General features: G+C 30.7%; 2 protein-coding genes across 2 annotated transcripts; both read left to right on the top strand.

Moving 5' to 3' along the window:
* The first annotated feature begins 347 nt into the window (after positions 1-347).
* Positions 348-7314, top strand: LOC101209146 (beta-amyrin 11-oxidase). The gene is made up of 8 exons (XM_004148707.3): positions 348-822; positions 3228-3705; positions 4355-4621; positions 4982-5071; positions 5288-5366; positions 5706-5812; positions 6480-6601; positions 6978-7314. Exons 1-8 carry the CDS (start codon positions 590-592, stop codon positions 7069-7071), a joined length of 1470 nt encoding a protein of 489 aa, XP_004148755.3. The 5' UTR covers positions 348-589; the 3' UTR covers positions 7072-7314.
* A 1843-nt stretch (positions 7315-9157) lies between these two features.
* Positions 9158-15298, top strand: LOC101223066. The gene is made up of 7 exons (XM_004148680.3): positions 9158-9443; positions 9572-9704; positions 10805-10884; positions 10972-11050; positions 11133-11242; positions 11900-11964; positions 14967-15298. Exons 1-7 carry the CDS (start codon positions 9282-9284, stop codon positions 15058-15060), a joined length of 723 nt encoding a protein of 240 aa, XP_004148728.1. The 5' UTR covers positions 9158-9281; the 3' UTR covers positions 15061-15298.
* Positions 15299-18087: the final 2789 nt, after the last annotated feature.

Genomic DNA, 18087 nt, shown 5'->3' with positions numbered 1-18087 from the left:
TGAACGAGACAAAAATAAAACTTTAATTCAAAAAAAAAACTTCCATGCAACAAAAGAGTTTTGTCTACCGAATCTATATAATTTACATCAATTGAGTTATCATATTCACGTTGGAAACAAAGCCTATTATGCATAACAAAAGTATTGAAAATTTCTTATTCGTAAGTTCTAATCACGATATTTATAAAATACACAAATTACTCTTTTCATCTAACCAACAATTGACCGAATAGGAGATGAACAAAAGTTAAATCTAAAGACTTTTTATTATTTATTATTATTTTAGAAACTTGCTTTTGTTGGCATTTGAATTATAAATACTGGTACTATTTATATTTAATTTGAGATCACATCCCCTAGACCATAAAATTAGGAGCTATATAGCTTAGTTTAATGCATGTGTGTATATATATATAATAAGGTGGTTAAGAGGTTTTTTTCAACCCCCATGGAAATTGTTCCAAAAGATGATTATAAAAATGCATAAATAAAATAAAGAATTAATTAAAATGTCAACTATAGATCATCATAGGCAAAAGATGAATATATAAGAAGCATTGAATTATGGAAATTAAACATAATATAGTTAATGGAGTTGAAGATGATGATGAATTGGTTGGTGTTGATATTTGGAGGTTTAGTTTTAGTTTTCGGAGTTTTGAAGAGATTGAATGATTGGTATTATGAAGTTAAGCTTGGGAAACTATGGCCTAAGCTTCCTCCTGGTCATATGGGTTGGCCTTTTGTTGGTTCTACTCTATCTTTCATCAAAGATTACACTTCTGGTCAACCTCAGAATTTCGTTAAAGCCCTTCAGATCAGGTTGCATTTGATCTCCCAACTCTTTTTTTGTTGTTGTTTTTCAGTTTAATTATATGTGTCGATTCTATCCTTTTTTTATTATCGAGATCAATATTACATTTTTTTAGTACAATAATTAAAGCTATGTTTATATTGGTTGTTTGGTTTTTGTATCTAAAATTTGTGCATCTTTGTTCAAATAACTGTGTGTTTAAAACTCGAATTTGAGTTTATAGTTTAATTTGTTTGATAGATTACACCTTTGTTTTTAAGTCTCTTGTGTTGGTTTGAATTTCAATATCAATACAAAACTTAGTTCTTAAATATATTTAATTTTTTAAAATTTTATCTTGAATCGAACTAATTAAGGATGAAAATAAAACTTCCCATGGGGTCGGGTCTCCGCAGGTACCTATCCCTTAACGGGGTGGGGCGTGGATCAAACCGAGGAGAAAATATGGGTTTCGTGGGAGGGTATCTCTTCCCTCAAATATTTTCTAAATCTTTTTAATATAATGTTATTGGGACATTTTAGAAAATAACAAAATATTGAAACTATTTATAAAATGTAGCCAAATTTATTCATCGCTCAATATTTTATTTTTAAAAAAATATTTTTGTTATATTTAAAAATATTAAAACTATTTATAAAATTGATAAAAATAAATAATTTTAATATTTTACTATTCATAACTCTTTCCATTTCCTTTTTTTTAAAAAAAAATAAATATATTACAATTGTTAAAGCTACTATTTATATATTAACCTTTCTCTTTCAACTTTTCTTTTAAATTTCATTTCATAATATAATTAATTTGAACTTTTTATTATTTTTTATTAAAATAAACAAATAATCTTTTTTAATTATTAATGTTAATAAGTAAATAAAAATTTTAAAATAAATTATACATAGAAACTATTTTGAAGAGGAGGGATTCCTCGACCCGACCTTCCAAAATGGGGAATGGGGTCAGGGTGGAGAATTACAAATCCCCAAAGGGGACGATGAGGAAGTAGAGAGACTAATAGACTCAAATCGCGCAAGGTCTCATTAGCATCGGAAAGGAAATGCATCATAGCGGTGTCATAAAAGACGCCATCGATGAATTGAGTGCCAAGGAGGAGGAAGTCGTTGTTCCATTTGAAGAAACAAGGGGAGATTTCGGGGATGAAGGTACTGAAGAAGATGAGAATGAGGCAAGTGATCTTAATGAGGACGAGAGGTTTAGAGTAGAGGTTATTAGGGGAAGGGTTGTCTCCGACAGCGAAGTCATCATCGTTGGAGGGACTACTGTGGGCGATGGCGGAGGAGAGGAGGAGGAGGGAAGAGGTTAGAGAGAAAGGGAGAAGAAATGTAGAGGTTTGGGTGAAGTTTGGCATGGGAGACTAGGGCTTTCGTGCATGGGAGACTAGGGCTTTTCTAGAATTTGGAGTGATAAAAGGAAATTTTGGGGAAAAAAAAGAGGGAAAAGTTTAGTTAGACAAATTGGATAAAATTGAGAAATTTGAAAAAAAAGGAAGAGTGTTTTAGAAAATGGATAAAAAATATGTTACTTCACATTTTTTAAAGGGAAATTTTTAAAAATAATAGATTTTACAAAATATTTACATCCTATAGCAAATTCTATCATTCATCATTAATATGCTACAGTGACAAGACTATCAGTAATAAAATCCAAAATTTTGTTATACCTTGTAAATATTTTAATTTATTTTGTTGTTTTTGAAAATGCCCATTTTTTAAATGTCAAGTAATTAAAATTAATCTTGACATTTTTAATCTACCAAATATTTAAAATTTAAAAGAAAATTATGCATTTTTTTATTATGAGTTATTATTGACATTTTTTTCTTCTACTTGACAGTTTTTATTAAAACTATAAAAAATATCAAAACTGCAAGCATTAAGTATGGTCAGTTTTGTAATAATGGATTGAGATCATGTGAACGTGTACTCTCGCACTAGTTTTAAATTATTGTTTTATTTTTGGTCGTCAGAAAGTTTCCTATTTAGTTTAATTTTATAAGGATTTACATTGAGGGAGAAAAATAAGATAAAAAATTCACAGAAATAAGAGAAGAATGACTAATAAAATCAAAATTTGCCTCGAGCACACGATAAGTGTATTCTCCTATCATCATTATCAATCTTATATTTCTTTAAGAAAAAAAGATGTGCCAAAGCATAGGATCAGTAGATGTACGAAAGATACTCTCAATCAGGGTTGACACATATTCATAGCAATCTCATGATCATATGTTTGGATGCCAAAATCTATACCATATTATCAGTTATCATAAATCAAATACAAAGCAAGCAAGAGCAGAGCTTAAAGAAAATAAAATAACAATATAAATTGTGTGTTTTTTTTCTTTTTTTATGATAATTTCATATATTTATAATAAAATGTTTATTTTTACTATAGATATGGGAAAGCTGATATGTACAAAACTCACTTACTTGGGAGGCCAAGTATTATTGTTTACACACCTGAGATCTGTCGTCAAGTCTTGACAAATGAAGAAATATTCACTCCTAGTTTACCCAAAAACATAGTAATTTTATCTGGTAGAAAATCACTTATGCAAGTCACCAAGGCCGAGCACCGGCGCCTACGGCGGCTCACAACAGCCCCGATCAGCAGCCACACCGCGCTCGAGATTTATATCAATGATATTGAGCAAACAGTGATGAATGGGTTAGAGGAATGGGCAAGCATGAAGTCCCCAATTGAGCTATTGACTGAGATGAAGAAGTTAACTTTCAAAGTTATTTGGAACATTTTTATGGGTTCAACCTCTTCCATGGGAGAAAATGAGAGTTCTTTGTTTTATGAAGTTGCTGCGGGATTTTTGTCTTTGCCCATCAACTTTCCTGGCTTTGGCTTTCGCAAGTCCTTCAAGGTAAATCAAACTTTATCCTTTTTTACAAGTTAAATTGCATGTTTACTTGTTCCTTTAATTTAAAAAGACTTAAGCCAGATAGGATGAGGATGTACTGAGACTGATAACTTCTCTTTATTCATGTTCCTATTCCTACTGGCTTTAAACTTATTTCATTTGATTCTTTGTTCCTCTCAAATATTTTGAACTTTCGTTTGACAAGTTTTTATGTTTAGTAAATCTTTAAAGTTTAAAATATATATCTAATAATAAAAGTTTTTCAAACTTTTGATATGGTGTCTAATAGTATACTAATTAAACGTTTAAAATGTTAAATAACTTGTTCTTGAACAATTTTCAATTTTATGTTTAAATAGGTTTGTGACATATTTTTTTAACTAAACATAGTGTTAAACTCTTATACTCTTACGTTAATACTAGATGTGTGAAGTTTAAAAGTGACCAAAAAGTTTTTACATTCTGAACTCCCAACGGTTTCATGGGCTAGGCTCCAAGAGTTCACAATAATACTCGAAGAACTTGATAAACCTCTTTGAAGTTTCACAATAACTTCATTCCTTCCTGGAAACCTAAGTTTAATTAGGAACTTCTATGATATCATATATATATTTAACCTTGAATATTATTCCTTGTTATATAATATATATAGGCACGACAAAAGTTGATGGAAAGACTTCAATGTATCATCAATGAGAAGAGATCAATGAAAGAGAGGAAAGGGGAAAATTGGGAAGCAAAAGATACGATGGATTTTCTAATAGATGTGAAAGATGAAGATGGTGAAGAGTTGGATGATGAGACCATTAGAGATTTGATATTTGGTAAGTTATTTGCAGGCCATGAAACTACAGCTTACACTGCTATGTGGGCTGTTTTGTTTCTTACAGATCATCCACATACATTTCAGAAGGCGAAGGTAAAGTAATTTAATTAGTGTTCCTAATTTCTCCTAACTTTATTAATAATATCATCCACATCGATACCATTGTTTATCAAATTATTTTCGTCTAAACCCTAAATTCAAAATTCAAATTTAATGACATCGCTTTTGATGTTAAGACATACATGATGAGGATACTAGATAGATGTCAACCTAGTTAATATAGCATCTTCTAATCTAATCCATCTTGTTGCGTTGTGAATATTTTCAAAAGACAAAGAAACAATGACTAAACATTATATTTAATTCAACACTTGTAAATGCAAAGTCACTCCTTTTTCATCAATATTTAATTATCGCAATATCTATCAATGATTTTGTGGTTGAATATTTTAGGAAGAACAAGAAGAGCTTATTAGAAGAAGACCCTCAACTCAAAAGGGTATAAATTTCTCCGAATTTAAACAAATGAAATATCTTTCTCAGGTATATACATTTTCTTTTATTTTTTTTCTTTTAATTTTGCCATTTACTTTATAAAGTTTAAAGAAAGAAAGAAATAAAACTATTTCAAATTATTAAAATGGCCAAAAAATTGTCTCCCTTTTATAATTTGGCTAATATTTTTAAACATATGATAAAAGTTAAGTAATAAAGAAAAATGGTTAGAACATTATTAGATTTTATTGTATTAATTTTCAGGTGATTGACGAGACACTTCGTGTTGGTAGTATCACATCTTTGCTTTATCGTGAGACAACGATTGATGTCGAAATTAATGGTTAGTTATCAAAGTTAATATCTATATAGTTATATGATATTTACCACATATAACGATTCTATTTATATACTATAGTTATATTTATTTATTAAGTACATTTGATGATTTATTATAATAGTTGAAAAATTATTTATGATCTCTGTTAAAATTATTAGGTTATATATCTAACTACTAAAGAATGTGTGTGTGATATAGTAAATTAAATTTCAAAAGGCTTTTGATGTATAAAGATAATATATTTTAATTAATTTAGGGAAAATATAAAAATTCATAATATAGCATTTTAATTGGCTTTTAATTATTATACAATTATTTGCATTTTCATTTTTATTCTTTTAGGTAAAATTATACCAAAGGGATGGAAAGTATTACCTTGGCTATCTGAGCTTTATGTGAATGAAACAACATTTTCTTCCCCACAAGATTTTAACCCTTCAAGATGGGATGTAAGTATTTATCCAATACTAATACCTTTTCATTCCCTAAATATGTTTCCATTTTTAATGTGACATATGTTTGGACACTATCATATTAGCCTCAATTTTAACTTCAACTTCAACTTTGTCTATATCATATATATAACTTAAAAGTTAGTGTATCTCTCCATTCAATATTCACGTGTGTTAAAGTATTTTGTGAATGTGAGATAAAATTTCTATCGATATACAAGAGATCAAATTATAAACTCGTGTTCAACTCTAAGCTAGAGTTCGTAATGTTCTCTTTTTAATTCTATTTAAATGTCATACACCAACAAAAGTTGTTGCACGTTGTTGATTTATAAGTTTTTAACTATACATTGAGTCGTTTTTAAAGTGATTAGTCTAGTTTTCTTCGGTTCTAAGTTCTCATTTATTGTTCTAAGTAGTTTGAAGTTTCCTATGTGAAGACCCAATTAAAGATATAATCTTATCAATGATAAACTTCTATTATTTAATTAAGAAATTAATTGTAAATATAATCATCTTAGTGATAGGCTTCTATTAGAGATGTGGTCTATCACTAATAGACAATGAAAGTTGAACCAAATTTTGTCATATACAAATACACGTGATATTTTATGTTCATTTGTAATGGTATTTTATGGTATTTTGGTTTGATTTTTCTCAACAGAATACTAGAGTCAAACCAGGAGCTTTTGTTCCTTTTGGATTAGGAAACAGGTTGTGCCCTGGCAGTGATCTGGCCAAGCTCGAGATCTCAATTTTTCTTCATCATTTTCTCCTCAATTACAAGTGAGTTTGTTTTATGAATAATATAATATTCATTTCATACTAGTAACTTATAATAATACACATTATAAATATACTTGTTTTTAAATATAGCAAAACGAACCAGCAACAATTTAGAATCATTATCAATAATAGATACTACTAGACATTGATAAACCGATATAAGTCTATTTGTGTTAATTATTAATAAATTTAGAAATTTTTATATTTGAAATAATTCTTCTTATAAATATATCAAAATTTGAAAAAGAATATCATATATAAATATATATACAATATTCTTTTTTTATATAGAAATGGGAGGGATTAAACTAACTATTTATCTTAAAAATTGCATATTCGTTATTCTATCTCTACTGAACAAAACTTTCGAATGCAGGGTGGAACGACTTAATCCAAAATCCAAATTGACTTACGCACCATTCCCTCATCCTAAGGACAAATGTTTGGCGAGAGTGTTCAAAGTTGAGTAATGAGATTGTCTATATATAAAATTATAAATGCTTTGTTCATCTTCTTTGGCTCAACAAAAATAAAACCTTAGAGAGAAAGCTTTCTTAATTCTTCTTAGAAAAGGGAAGAAGATTTAAGCTTTTAGGGTTCTTGGTATTTGTGTGTGTGCATGCAAATGCATTAATTTAACCCTTCAATAGTATATATAAATACTTTGTTGTTATTAGAAAATTTTTTTAATGGGTTTGAGGATTAGTTTAAAAGACCACTTTTTTTTAAAAGGGAAAACATGTTGGTAAGAAAAGTTACCCAAGATTATAATTTTATTAAAATGAATCCGTTTAACTTATATGTTTATTGTTTATAAATTTCGAAGTTAAAGGTTCGATTCACTCCTCTATATAAAATTCAATACCTTTACAAAATTTATATATAAAAAAACATATTTTATGCAATGTTTGATGGTTGTTTAGTTTTAAAAAATGATGTATCTGTTTTCTCATTTTACTAAGGAAAAGTTATTTGAATTCTTAGTAAAAAATCTTACCTTTTTTTTAAAAAAAAGTACAATTACAATTTTATTTTCGTTTTTCAAAACATGAATTAAAAGTGAACAACAAAAAAATTATTGATGAAAAATAATATTTATAAGCTTAAAATTTTTAAAAATTAAGAAAACCAAAAATCAAACTTAGGTGTGAGAGAAGAAATGTCGTAAGAGAACGATGAAACGAGAATGAGAAAGTGTATTCTGGTTTTGTTAATTTCAACTAAATCGTCTATCGTCAAACAAAAACTTTATGTTCCAAAAATTATACAAATCTTATTTCTCCTCCAAAATTTAGGTCATCCATCAAGCAAAATAACATAATTTCATTCCATTCCACTGCTATCACCTGCAAGTGGTTATACAAATTTAATTTTAGAAACCGTGTCAAAAATTTAAAAAAAAAACTTGCTAAGAAGGAACGAAACAAAAATACCTAATTTTTTATTTGGATTCTCACATTTTTTAGATGTAACATTTTTGCCTATAAAATTTGAGTTTAGTTTTGATTTGATCTCTTATTTTCAAAATATTATATTTCTATTATTAATTTTGAGTATACTCTTCATTTAACTTCTATGCTTCAATATTTTGTATTTCTACCCTAAAATTTTCACATTATCATTTGGTATTAACTTTTAGTTAATTAGTTTAAAATAATTGTGATGTGGGAATTTTTTTATTAATTTTAATAGATAAGGAATATTAGTTGAAAATTAACTAACTTAATTAATTACAATTAATAGAGATTAATATCGTAAAGTTTTTTGTTTTAAAAAAAAGTGAATATGTACGGAATAAAATATGAAAGAAAGTGAGGAAATTAAAAAAAAAAAAAGAAAAAAAAAGATAATTTTAAGGGTTTAAAGAGTTTTAGGATAAATTTTAAAAAATATGACATTTAAGACAAATTAACTTGGAAAAGTCTATATTAGACTTTAGTTATAAAAAAACCTAAAAAGCAATTTATGGAATTTCTTCTCCTTCTTCATCCATTTTCTCACTTCCAAAAAGAATATTTCATTTTTCTCTCATCTTTTCGTGTGCGTATTCCATTTTTCCTTATTATCACAAAACCTTTGATTTCTTTTTTCTTCCTTTCCCATTTTTCATTCACAGAACTACAAAAAAAATGGTAGTTTCGATGATTTCATTGTGGAACATTCACAAAGATGTGTATGAGATATGTGCGAGATGTGTACGAGATAGGCTAAGAGGGATTAAAGAAAAGTTCACTCAGTTTACAAACCTATAGGATTAATAGTGAAGAAGAAATGGATGGAAGTGGAGAAGAAATGGACGAAAGAGAAGAAATGTAGGCACCAAAAGTTGAAGGAAGTAAAAAGAAAAGAGGAAGGAGGAAATTAAATTAGAGTATTTTCATCCTTTCACCTCTAATTTGTTCTAAATGTCAACCTTTTTACGATAAATCCTAAAAATCTTTATCTACCTGACCTATTTTTGTCAATTCCACGCGAAAGTGTAAATATTGAAACTCAAAATCTAGGGGTAAAAAGGTATTTATGTTCGGTCAATTCTAAAAAATAAAGAACTTCCGGGTCAAGAATCGGAATTTCCATAGATCAGCTTCGAAAGGGATTACTCAGATTCTGATGAGAGAAGAAGAAAGCTCCCTCTCGGTGAAGACGAAGACGAAGGCGTGGCGAAATCTTTGACTGTGTCATGGCGGAGATCGTTGAGGATTCCAATTTCAATCGGAGCATCACCGGAGGAGCCGATTCGAGCATCAGTAATCGCACTCCTCCACAAGACACAGTCGAAGTCATTGTTCGAACCATCGGGCCAACACGCCCCTCTCGCCTTCTCACCCCTTCCACGATCAAGGTTCAAAAACCTTTCTTCTTCTTCGTCTTTCAAATCAATCGCCTGAAGTTTTTTTATGCGGAATCGTCAATGCATGTGATGATTACCCATTTTCTAGCCTTTATATCTCTATTGATTTTGTTTATCAGGTGTGCGATTTGCGGAAGCTGGTTGCAGAGAGTAATCGATTGCCGATTGGGAATTTGAAGCTTATTTTACGGGGAAAAATTTTGGATGACTGTAAAAATGAAGATGATGTATATGTGCGGCTCAATCATGGCGGTATATTTGCGGTATTCTGCTGATTGCGTGATTTTGCGTTCTGTTGTATCTTTTGCGTATGAATTACCTTTTTATCTTTTGGGATTACAATAGTACTTGAAGTTTTGTATTCTGATTCTTTGAATAGAAAAAAAATTAAGTCTTTTCGGGTTCGGGATGCCTAAAACTAAATCCCACAACTTAGACTTAGATAACCGTTTTTTTTTTTTTTTTTTTCTGTATTTGAAATTTTTGCTCGTCTCTTTTCAATTTCTTTACCATGATTTTCACCTCTTCTAAGGATAAAAGATTTGAATTGTAAGTCAAAATGTAAAAGTAAATACTACTTCATAATTATCAAAACTTAGCTTAGTTATTTAAAACCTCGGTAGAAAGTGAACAACATAACAAAAAAAGAAAAAGAACTTAGAGGTGAAAGTCAGCTTAATTTTCAACTGGATGGTTATCAAATAGGATACTAGTTTTGCGATTTTTGGGACTTCTTGTGGTGATGGTAGTTGTTTCAATGATTATACATATTTAAGGTTCAAAAATGCCTTTGTGATACAAGTTTCTCGATAATGTATATTATTCGTCGTCCAGGTTTTTGGACTTACATTTGTCAGATGCTTGTGATTGTTTTTTTGTAATTCAACTTTGTTGTTATTCTTGAGTATCGTTGGTTAGTCCTTGACTTTTCAAATCAAGTTTCTTTTTTACAGTTGAAAAACACTAGAGTTCTTGGATAACAGTCAGTGGTATTAGTTTCTGAACTGTCTGGTATCAACTGAGGCTTTTGTTACGAATAAAACTATAAAAGATAGTAAATTTCTCCACTGCTAAATGTTGTTATTTGTTTCTATTACCAAATGAAATTTTGGCTCTGTCATTGAGTATTATTCCGCTAATCATAGTTCTAAATTATTGGGCCATGTTTGTTGTCTTATGGATCTGTTTCGTGATGGTGGTGGTAACTCTGGGTGCTTGTTGCACGGCATCTGTTTGTTTGTTGTTTCATACATGTTTTTCTACTGTATTCTAAATGTTTTGACTTTCAGTGGCCTTCTCATTTGACAAGTTAGTTTGAAATCAGTAATTGGACACCTCTTTTCACTCTGTAGATTCATTGACTGTTGCTGTGAAGCCAAAGCCTCCAGCAGAACATCTTCGTGATGAATTTGATGAAGATGAGGATGACCTGGTATGAACCACTAAAACTCAATGGTTGATTTTGGACAGGCAGCTCAGCCTAAATTGTTTTTTTTCACATGGATGCTTGCATTTTCAGAAGTTTAGGCTTCCAGAGTCTTCAAGTCGTTTGAAGAAAAAAGTCTACACTTTTCTACGTGAGAAGTTGAAGTTTCCTGGTAATTATCATATCAAATTATGCAAAGAAGTTCAACGTATGAATTGGCTAATTGCATTTTGGGTTCTCTGTTCTGTGAATAGATATCCTTTTGATGGTGGTTTTCTCTCTCAGTCTGAAGGGTTGGGCTGCTATTCTCATCTGGTTTATCATGGCACCTGTTGCCCATAGCTGGGACCTTGGACCTTTATATGTAAGTAATGATGTTCTGTTGGTTAGATTTTTAATGTTGGTGTCGCTATTTTCAATTTTTCAGTAGTTGATATTTTGATGCCAACCTTAGGAGCCGTTTCATAAACTGTTCTGCAACTTAGTTTTTCAAAGAGTTCTGTAACATAATTAACAAGTGCCTCCTAGAATATGGTTTACTATGCATTCATTGTTGTCTAATTGTGTTGTTGGAAAAACTAGTTTCAATTATTCTAAAAAGAACCCGTGTCTCAAAGAATAAATCAAAAGGAATCAAATTTGGAAAATAGTTGCTTGATATTTCAAATTAGGGTTTTGATGTGAAACTCCTTTGTTTTTATTTCAATTCTTAAAAGGCCTCTCTCTTTCTCTTTTCTCCTTTTATTTTCTTGAAAATTTTTGGAAAATAGATACTACTGCAACTTTGAGTAGGGTCTTCTTTCAGCAAGTGAAAATCTCTGTTCTCCATATCTTATCCTTTATTAAGCTGATGTAACTTGGTCTGGTATATTGTGAAATATGTATGCATTGGATGGAAAACTAGTTTGTTTTTCTTTTAAATTCACATGCCACAACATCAAAATATGTGCTTTTTTAGATGAATGAAAAATTTATGATCAAGTATTTAGCAAGATTTACTATGTTCGAATCCTATTTGCAGATACTTGGAACTGGTTTTTGCATCATTCTACTAAATCTTGGACATCGGCGATCTGGGGAAATGAGGTACTTGTTGTACTTGATAGAAACTCTCATTCCATTCATTAGACCTCATCTGTAGCAGCCCTTTTGATTGCACTGGATAAACTAAAAGAATGCATGACTGCATGTCTATATGTTTTTCTGTCTCATTTAAGGTATTTTGCTTTTCTTTTTTGGTAAGAAACAATGCTGAATATACAAGGGGGTAAATAAATACAAAGCTCGAAAAAGAAAAAAGAGTTTGGCGCTATCGAAATAGACCTAGTCCAAAAGCACGATACCAAGCTCATAATTACCGAAAGTCCTCATAACTGAAACCCATAAGGTTCCCAAACTTCCTCACCTGATCTCTCAACCACTCTAAAAGTTCTATTATTCTTCCCACTCCCAATACCCCACAAATTGCAAAGGAACTATCCAGCCACAAGACTTTGCCCGTCCTCTAAACAAAGAATGTAAAGCACCTCCTCCACTTGAGCCCTGTGGTGGCTATGCCAATCTCAACAAATACCAAACCATCTCATCCTGCATCTCCTAAGGTAGTCTAGTGCAGGGTATGGGATTCACCAAATGCAAAAGGAGACTAGGCATTTGATGGAGAAAAATGTGGAAAATATAGTAAATCCTTAGTATGGAGCTAATCTCATGTTAAGCTGAGTTATATAAGAGGAAGGTGCCAGTCGTACAAGCTGAGGTGGTAACACTGTTATGGAGAGGAATTGAGATGGTCTTAGTAGGAGGAAGGAAGTCTGCCTTTCGAAATTCAATTGTGTAGCAAAAAAGAGGACTATGGCTACTTTTGCCAATGCAAGAGGGACATCTCTGATAGATTTCTAGCTTCTTAATCAGGCACTACCATAAGAGAGTATGAAGGGAATTCATATTAATGGTAGGCATTGTTGATTGGCTTTCCGTTTTGGGTGTTGAAAGCGGATTTTGTCAATGGCGTCAAGGTGGATGTTTATATGGAGGAAGAATTGTACAGCAGGCCATCGTAGAAGTTTTAGCTGCAAGTGATGCTTGAGAAAGAAGAATATCCAACAGAAATATGGTGGTACGGTACAGACAAAATATCTAATTGAAGATATGCATTTTGAGGGAGGTGTTGACAAGGGGAGAACGGAGAAGTAAGTTGTGATGGAAAATTGTTGATGGAATCGTTGTTGCGTTCAGTGATGGGTGTTGATATATTCTCTAGGACTACAACTATGAAGATGAGAGAGTAGATTCTCTTCTTTTTTTGGGGGAAGAAATTGTAGAAGATTTAACATGGATAGCGACCAAAAATAAAGGTCGAGTAGTCATGGACATTAGATTATTTGTTTGAACAAGGGGATGTCTTTCTGTCAGCCCACATGCTGAGACAATTACGAAACTTGTCGTCTTAAGGTGCTTCTTTCATTTTGAAAACGCTGGATTACATTCGTTAAAATAAAATAATTGTTTTGCCATTAATTGATCTTTTGATAATGACTATCTAAGTAAAGGGTCTCTTCTAAAAAGAAACAATACCTGTTTTATTTTAAATTTGACAACTATGTTTTGAAGTAAAAATTGTAGTCCCTTTTCAAACAATTTTTTAAAAATAAGAAATCCCGATTTTAAAATTCTGTTTCTGATAGCAAGTGTCGAAATAAAAATTGTTGTCCTTAAAACAAACTTCTAAAATAAGAAATTATTGATGGAAGGTTCAATCCATGGCGGCCACCTGCCTAGGAATTAATTTCCTACAAGTTTCCTTGATACCCAAATGTTGTAGGGTCAGGCGGGTATCCCGTGAGATTAGTCGAGGTGCGTGTAAGCTGGCCCAAACACTCACAAATAAAAAAAAATCACTAATTGAAAATCCCATGTTTCACAACTTAAGTTTTAAAATTCAATTTTCCACGACAAAGTGATGAAATTATGGTTTTAAGATTCAATCTACATTTTGGAATAAAAATTGGAGCGAGAGCGACTTATGCCCTGCCCTGCCCTAGGAGTCTCTTTTGAGAAGAGCTTTAGAGTCACCATCCATCATGGATTATATTTCTTTATTTTTGAATTATCATATTATCTTTTTGGCCTGATAAAGATAATGTTTTGTTTTAGTTTCCAATATTCTGATTATATTTATTTACATTTAGTATTTATGAGCCTCTATGGCCATTAGAGGTTGGCTTCCCAACTTCTTTGACTTTTTCAAGTTTTTATATCGATGTAAGGATTGTTGGATTGGGACTTTTCGGTTACAGTAAGCAATTGACCACAGTCACCTGATTGCACCATCAAGGGTGCGTCACATTTGTGATGGGTGTGCGGACCACCTAAGTTCTGATTCAATGGAAAGGGATGTGTGCTGATGAGATGCCATAAAGGATCCAGCCATCACATAGTATCCAGCTGTTACCTCTCTCTTACCTTGAGGGCAAGGTTTCTTTGTTGTGGCATTGGTAGGCCCCTGATCCTAACCAATACATAATTCAAGGATAGGGAAATTGATGGCATAAAGGGCAAAAATGAGATCGAGCAGTGATGTAGACTGATTTGGGGCTGGGAGTTGGAAGAAATCTAGAAGGTTGGTTAGGACTATTAAAATGCAAACACGTGTAGTTAACTAATGGGATCGCATATTCTAGGAGTATTGAACTCTCTTGAGTTCTCCCTAACTTCCCTCTAGTTAGCATTGACTTTTCCACTTCGAGCCTATCCAAAATGTTATTAGGATGTGTCTCTATATGGACTCATTAACCATTGCCTTTAATTTTTCAGTCTTGAATTTTTCCAGCATCAATAAAATTACTTAGTGACTTGTGACTTATCATGGTAGCTTGTAAGTTGTATTGCATATTCCATCTTGTTATTGCCCAGTATTAGTAGTATCGTACTTATTGTGCTATGATTGAGGATCATGCCATGTTTTGAATAACGTGGTAGCTTCCGCATTGAATTCTGTCGTCTAGTTGTCCAGCATTGGTAGTATTACCTATTGAGTTACAATTGAGGCCATGTCATCTTTCTAACCTCTGAATCCCCAATTTTTCCAGTGCATATTCCATCTTCAATGAAGGTTTCAGAGAGCTTCCAGGGACACTGAATGCCGACCGTCTCGATAGAGATGTTCGGCTGGGTCAGTTCTGATCACCTTAATATTTTAATGTACTTGAAACAGACAAAAGATTCCTGAGAAAGTTATTGTTGTGTTTTCTTCATTCATGTGTATAAAAACCTCCATATATCTTCAGTAGTAATAGATGACTTTCTCTCTCTTTGTTTTCTTTCTAACATGATTGATTGGACGTAATGTGAAACTGATAGATATCAAGAAATCGTGGAAGGCAAGTTGGCATTTGTGTTGGGTTATATTTTTCTTGAAAAACCATTTTTGTTATTATTTTTTTTTTTTTTCTGGCTGTCGTTTTCAGTTGTATTTGTTTGTGTTGTGAAGCAAAGAGAATGGTTGATTTAGAACTGGAGAAAACAAAATGTTGGGGTTTTCTTTTGTTTTGGAAATATCCCAACAGGAGAATATGGCTATTCATTTTCTGATATCTAATGAGGTATGATTATTTATGACAAAGCTCTGTTGCAGAATATGGCAGATGGCAGTCCAAAGTGCTTCCCTTGGCAGCAGGTAACCCTTCACCTCTTTGCATGAGGAATTATTAATCCGTGCTTGTTTGGTAACATTCTCGTTTCTGAGAAGAATTACTTCATTTGGGGAGGAAATAATCACTAAAGAAATGTTTCTCTTATGCACTTATTCAATACTTTCAAGCACTTTATAGATTTAAAAAAACTTTACTTCTTTAACCAAATGTCTAAAAGAATAAAAGTAAGAATGCTTTGTATGGGGTAAAAGTACTTTTACTGTAAAAAAACAACTCATCTAAATCGGTAGAAGAGAGATGGAACAATGAACTGCAAAACTTTAAAGAGGAGAGGTGTATGTTGTTAGTGTGTATTATATATATTTGCCAAAATATGCAAATTCGTATTTGGTAACATATGCTTTTTTTTTACTTAAAAATTGCATAGGGGCATATTAAAATTATTTTAAAAAATAAGGTTATGATACATTTGATGATTTGAAGAATTTAAAGTTGTAAACAAAAAAAAAAAAAAAAAGATTAGAATATACATTTAATGATGCTATCTAGTGAGATTTCTCTCTGAAAAGGTATGAGTATGAATTTGTTAATAATTCATTTGAACTTTGGAAAGTGGAAAATCAAAGTGAAATCATGACAAATTAAATGTTCCTTCTTTTAAGATATGGAGAACTTTTTTTTATTATTATTTTTAATAGTAATCTTATTGTTAATTTTACAACATTGTTTCTTCTTAACCTTTTCCAAACAAAAAAAAAAGGTTGTGGATGGTTTTAAAATATTTCATGTGATGTAAATGTAATTCTAAAATGAGTGGGGAAAACTCATTTTTCTTAATCTTGATTAGAGTATAAATTAATGATATTTAGAAAGTATGAATTGGCAAATCATGATTATCCCATGAAAAACAAATTGAAGATTCAATTTCTTAATCATAATTATATGAGAAAATAAATGTCCAAATTGATAGCCACACAAACACAAAATCATAAAAATTAGATATCATCACTAATCTAGGATTTTGAATGTAAAGTCAAATTAATAAAACTCTAAACCCCAATGATTAAGAAGGGAAGAAAAAAAAAAAAGTGACAACCACTCTTTTTGTATAATGAGATTGTGGTTTTCATTGGTTTTAGTATGGATTATAAGATTAGATATGAAGATAAAGAAAAGATATGAGATTAAGTGGGGTTTCATCTCTTTTTGTTTTTCTTCAACTCTTGTAATAGATTGAATCATTTGTTTGATATTAATTAGATAATTTAGATTAAAATATGTATTATCATAAGTTGAAGTATTAGACTATTCCTCCTCTAAATCGTAAAAAAATAAATAAATAAACTACAGCGTCTACCTTAATTATGCAATACTTGTACCTTAATTAAGAATATTGTATGAGATTTAAGATTGTTTTAATTAAATTGTTGATTAGTTTGTCACAAGTGCATCTATAAAATAAAAAGAAGAAGAAAGAAAGAAAGAAAGAAGGAAAGGAAAGTGGGAAGTGCATTTATGATTAGTGGAATTAGTGGTGGGTTGTGGGTTGTGGGTTGTGGGTTGTGAGTTGCATTGCTAATCCATGAGAGCTGGTAATGTGTTGTTTATCAAAGTCAACCATATTCCATTTTTATTCATTATGTTACTAAACCATTCTTAATAATACTTTTACACTTTTTTTCTTTCTTATTATAAACTTTGTTTTTATACCACAAAACCTCTTCACCTAATCTCTACCTTTCTCTTCTCTTTTTTCTCTAACTTCTCTTCCACTCACCTTTTTACTTTTCTTTATATCCAATTTTCAACTCATTTCCTTCTTATTTATTTTCTCTCTACTATATATACACTTCCTTTTATTTTCCTACTAAATCTTCATTTCCTCTTCTTTTCTAGCTTTACAAGTTTTGGGTCGATTTTAGTTTTAGTATAATTCATGGTAGAGAGATTCTAATCATAGATATTATGGTTTAGGGTTTACTAGCTCACTCGTATATACGTAAATTGTGTTATTGCTTGGTTGGATAATTTTAGATCTAGGTTTTATCAAATATATATTGTAACGAGGTAGAAACTACATTAAATGTTAAATATGTTAGTTCTTTTCGAGTTTTAATATATGCTTCAAAGTCTCTTCAAAATATCTCATATATCATTCAAAAATAATATAAGATAGTCAACACACCTAGTTATAGTATCTTTATTATTATTATTTTTCTTTTTTTGAAACATCAATATTCAAATCTTAATAAATAGTCAAAGAGAAAACTCTGATTTTTCCTACAACAAATTTCATTAAAGAAAAATGTTTCAATCAAAGGAACCAAAGTCTCTCTTTTTTAGCCTCTTTACAAATTTGAATTTAAATTTAAAATTTTTATTTTTTTGAAAAAAAGGTTTAAATTATATATTATGCAACAAAGTATTGTTGAGAGTTTCCTTAATTTCACTAGAAAACTTGTTTAAATAAATAAGAGCATCAATTTAAAATGATATCAATTTGAAAAAAACATACATATCTTTTGACTTGAAAAATAAAAAAGATTGATTCTAAAAT

This window comes from Cucumis sativus, chromosome 3 (genome assembly GCF_000004075.3).
Source record: "Cucumis sativus cultivar 9930 chromosome 3, Cucumber_9930_V3, whole genome shotgun sequence".
NCBI classification, from domain to species: Eukaryota; Viridiplantae; Streptophyta; class Magnoliopsida; order Cucurbitales; family Cucurbitaceae; genus Cucumis; species Cucumis sativus.
This window is presented reverse-complemented; position numbering and strand designations above follow the sequence as displayed.

Excerpts from the sequence above, each read along its gene's own strand:
- LOC101223066 (XM_004148680.3), top strand. The coding sequence starts at position 9,282 with ATGGCGGAGATCGTTGAGGATTCCAATTTCAATCGGAGCATCACCGGA. Across the intron at positions 11,243-11,899 it reads GGGACCTTGGACCTTTATAT|ATACTTGGAACTGGTTTTTG; the intron begins GTAAGTAATGAT and ends TCCTATTTGCAG. Across the intron at positions 11,965-14,966 it reads CGGCGATCTGGGGAAATGAG|TGCATATTCCATCTTCAATG; the intron begins GTACTTGTTGTA and ends CAATTTTTCCAG.
- LOC101209146 (XM_004148707.3), top strand. The coding sequence starts at position 590 with ATGGAGTTGAAGATGATGATGAATTGGTTGGTGTTGATATTTGGAGGT. Across the intron at positions 4,622-4,981 it reads ATACATTTCAGAAGGCGAAG|GAAGAACAAGAAGAGCTTAT; the intron begins GTAAAGTAATTT and ends TGAATATTTTAG. Across the intron at positions 6,602-6,977 it reads CATTTTCTCCTCAATTACAA|GGTGGAACGACTTAATCCAA; the intron begins GTGAGTTTGTTT and ends TTTCGAATGCAG.